This window comes from Manacus vitellinus, unplaced genomic scaffold (assembly GCF_001715985.3).
Source record: "Manacus vitellinus isolate BGI_N305 unplaced genomic scaffold, ASM171598v3 scaffold_58_pilon, whole genome shotgun sequence".
In the NCBI taxonomy this organism is placed as follows: Eukaryota; Metazoa; Chordata; class Aves; order Passeriformes; family Pipridae; genus Manacus; species Manacus vitellinus.
In genome coordinates this window covers 3,120,474-3,124,693 of record NW_021940671.1, presented here as the reverse complement: position 1 = coordinate 3,124,693, position 4,220 = coordinate 3,120,474, and the positions used below count along the sequence as shown (strand labels likewise).

The window sequence follows — 4,220 nt, the reverse complement described above, 5'->3', positions numbered from 1 at the left end:
TGTGTGGGGTTAAAACTGCACTGTGCCACACCTTCTGTGAGTAGTAACTGTTCCTTCAGTATGGAATAATTCTGCCTTTTGTAACCCCACTTTGAATTTGGTGGAATCTTTGCTGGGTAACTTCAGTCTCTGGAGGAAGGAAACTAAAAGCCCCAACAACCCCTAGGGGGCAAAGAGCAAATCTCCTGTAAATACACTTCAATTACAGTTAACACACATTGACTGCCTCAGTGAAGACCATGAACAACTACATTTTAAGGAATTTTTAGCTGTCTCCTTCTATTTTTATTTTTATATAAATAGATTTTGTTTTATGCAAAGGAAGTTATTCGTTTACAACTTTATTGGGAGAATTTAAATTTATTTTATACCAACCTAAAAATTACTTCTGCATTCTGGCAGTGCATTTAAAAAACACACCAGAGAGAGTAAGTGAATATATGTAAGCAAAAATTAACTGAAGAAGAGTTTTTGAGTTATAAGAACACTGGGTTTGGTAGTTACAGTGGAGTTTGCTCGGCCTTCCCAAGCTGTATTTCTAAGTGGTTTCATTTATATAGTGACAACATTAATTCTTCTTTCATTGTCCTAAAGTAGGTCTTAATACAGTAAAATACTTAATACTAAATGTAGCCAAGTACATCCTTTATTTAAGGGAAAAAACCATCTTTCTGCTGGATCAAGGGGGAAGGAGTGAGCTGTGGGACAGCTGCAGACCTTGGGAGCTGGTTTTTGCTGGCTGTGAGAGGTGTGCTGCTTCTGTTTCACGAGGCCTTTGCTGGTTTGTTTTCCCTCCCAGGCTCTTGGCACAGCCCAACAAACGGTTCAAAATCCTGGAAGAGCAGAAGCCAGCACAGCCCCTCAACTACCTGGAGCCTTTGGCTCTGCTGCAGCAGCCTGGGGAGGGCTGGGGGGACACCAGTGACCCCTACACCTTTGAGGATGGGGACATCAAGTACAGCTTCACCGTCAACAAGAAGTGCAAACTGGGGGCCGAGAAGGATCCTTCGAAGAAGCCCAAGGTGATGTGTGACTGCAGAGTCCTGGTCACTGCTGCTCTCACTGGGGCTGTGCTGTGGCACAGCATTCACTCCACAGCTCTCTGGGAGGCACAGACTGTTCCACAGGTCAAAGTCAGAGAGGTGCTGTGTGTTTGTGTTTCTTTCCTGCACCAGCTCTGGGAAAAATGAATTTAATTGTGGTATTTTTGAACTGGTGTTTGCTGCATATATACATATTTTTATTTATATTTTTTTAATATATATATAAAACTACAAATTTATATCTATATTTATATAGATATTCAGCAGGCCAAGCTGAATATATATAGATAGATACATACATACATATTCAGCTTGGCCAACTGAATATCTATATGATATGAATGCAATATATATCTGTATGATAGATTGATAGATAGACAGATGGATAGACAAACAGATGGATGGATAGACAGATAGATAGATAGTTATTCAGCTTGGCCAGCAGTAAGTTCCAGATTTAAGCTAAGAATTAAAAGATTTTGAGCCTTATATTCACTTGCAGAGATGAAAGAATTTGGTGTTTTGGTTTTTTTCCCTTGTTTGCCTCAGCCTGACAGATACCTCAGTGCAAAGCTTGGGTCTCTCCAGCCCAATTTTTTTCCTGTTCTTGGGCAAAAGGAGAGTATCCTTCTGCTGAGAGGCTCTGGGAGAGGGACAGTACTGGTTTGGATATTCCCTTGGAGCTGTTTTTCCACATGGGAAAGAAACAATTTGATTCCCATTCCTCGTGAAGATACTCCTGATGTGTCTTATTCCCTCTGGAGCTGTTTCAGTGTCTGGCTGCTCACTCCCTTGGTCTTCTGCAGGCCCTCACCACACTTCACGTTCTGAAAGGTGTTTTTTCTAGAGAATTTGAGGTGGTTAATTCCCTGTACTGACTGTCAGAGTTAATTCCATGTACGTGGAATCCTTTGTAAGTCATGCACAGTGTTATTCCACGTTTTTCCTGATGTGTATGTAAACAGCAGACAGCTGTGTTCTTCTCCCTTCTTAAATTTTTTTTTGCTCCTCAATACATTTAATTTAGAGCTCTCAGTTTGGCTTGGCATAGGAAAGCAGTTGTTCTTACATATGATAATATCCATTAAAAACTCTTGGCTTTTCTTTTTTTTTGTACAGCCAGAAGATGGAATTGGTGCCAAGGAAATCCCCCCAACGGGACATTCCACACCAGTTCCTGATGGAAAAGATGCCATGTCCATTTTCAGTTCTGCCCCTAAAGCTGGTGAGTAAAAACTCTTGGATTGGCTCTGCAAAGCAAAAACAGTCAGTCAGTGCTCTGCAGTAACATCTGGAAGGAAAAATCACACCCTGAACTTCTGACTGTAACATGAGAGCTGTAGGCAGCTCCTGAGATGGAAGAGATTTTGCTTGTCTGTTTTATAATAACACAATTATATATGATTTTAGGATATCAAGTGAGCAGCAGCTCCCTTCATCCTTCAGGGGTTGCTTTACTCTTCCCTGCAAGGCTGTTCCTGGGCTCCAGAGGGGCCCCAGTGCTTCTTGCTTGTCCCCTGGGGGAGTACAACTGGGAAGAGGTGGTTTTGTGTCCCTGTGCTCCCATTTTCCCTGTGTTTCCCCCTCTCCCCGTGGCAGACACCCGGCAGGACAGCGCTGCCGGCCGGGGGGGCTCCGGGAGCCTCACCCAGGTGACGGATCTGGCTCCATCCCTGCACGACCTGGACAACATCTTTGACAATTCAGATGAGGATGAGCTTGGGGTAAGTCCCTGCAGGACTGAGGGTTCTGTAGGACAGCAAAAAGCAGGAGGAGGAGGAGGATGGAATTCTGGTGGGGAGCAATTATCCCTAAGAGATAAGGGAGAGAGTTTCCAGGCAGGTGGGCTTGGATTTTAGCTGGGAAGGATTGCTGGCAAAGAGAGGATTCATTTCAGGAGATCCCTCAAAGAGAGAAACCATCAGGGTGTGTAATTCAGGAATTTCAGCTCACTCAGGGAACACCAAAGCTCGTGTTGTCTGACAGTTGTCTGTCAGTATTTTGTGTGTGAGAAATGTGGGAAAGATCCACGTTTCGTCCACTGGTGATTTGTTGTTTCACCTCCTCTGAGAACCTGCCCAAAGACAAATTCAGCCTCACAGAATTTCAGTAACTCTCTAAAGCCACTTTTCTTTCTATTCCTGGACAACAATAGTTGCTGTGTGTTAGGAAATACAAAAGGCAAAGCGGATTTATATCCATTATGAAGGGAAAACTGCCAGGAAAGGCAAAGATTTGAATAGTTGCTATCTTCATAATAAACTAATATACCCCTAATGATACAGAAGGGGATCCTAAACTGACTGCTGGTGGATAATATGTTTAAAAGTCTAATGTCTGGTTGCTGGCAGGACTTCGGAAGTGCAGCAATTTACTTTCTGTGGTTCCACACAAGCTCCACTTCAGATGTCACAGTTAATTTGCAAATCTCCTGGAGGACTGTCCTGTGAAAATAAAAAAAATCACCCTCTTCTGTGAGATTGGCCCTAATGCTCTTCCTGTCTTGGAACTTGTATGTGTTGGGCTTAGTCTGTGCCATATTCCCATAATTGTCTTGGAGTGATCCAGCCATGGAAAGGTGTGGAGTAGCCACGAGCATTTCAAGCTCAGGCTTTGTGATAACATTTTCAATACAGTTTGTGTGTGTATAGGAATATGTGCCTGTATATATGTATCAAAATATGGGGAATGTACAGACAGGCAAATATTTCAGAGACTTTGGTGTTGAAAGAGGGGAAAAAGAAATCCAGGCTCCTTGGGGGGAGTGGGTGGGGCAGTGGAAAAGTTTTCTTTCCTGGGAAGTCGCATTGGGAGAGGCTTCAGAATTTCTAATACTTTCTGATTTTGGTAGTTGGCATTTCTCTGGAGGTGAAAAGGAAACGTATTTGTGTGAGAGGAGGAAGGTGAGACTATTTGGTGCAACACTAATGAACCAAATTACAAATTAATTAGCGGCGAGGAGGAAGAAGGTTCGATTTTTTTGAGGCTGCTATAAAAGTAAAAAAGAAGCAGCTGTTTTCTGTCCCGTGCAGTGGTGTTTGGGGAGGTTTCAGGATGTCTGACACTCTGTGGATTTGGCAGTGTGGGTGTCTGATGGTGTGCTTTCCCTGCTCCCAGGCCGTGTCCCCAGCCCTTCGCTCCTCCAAGCTGCCGCCGGCGGGCTCCGAGGAGCGGCCG

At 43.7% G+C, this 4,220-nt stretch overlaps 1 protein-coding gene across 1 annotated transcript in view; it reads left to right on the top strand.

Moving 5' to 3' along the window:
- Positions 1-4,220, top strand: part of MED13L (mediator complex subunit 13L) — a 92,897-nt gene that overhangs the window by 53,961 nt on the left and 34,716 nt on the right. Inside the window, 4 exon segments of the mRNA XM_029963293.1 lie at positions 800-1,022; positions 2,163-2,268; positions 2,643-2,767; positions 4,161-4,220. The exon segment at positions 4,161-4,220 is cut by the window's right edge and continues 1 nt beyond it. Coding sequence (XP_029819153.1) covers positions 800-1,022; positions 2,163-2,268; positions 2,643-2,767; positions 4,161-4,220 — 514 coding nt within the window.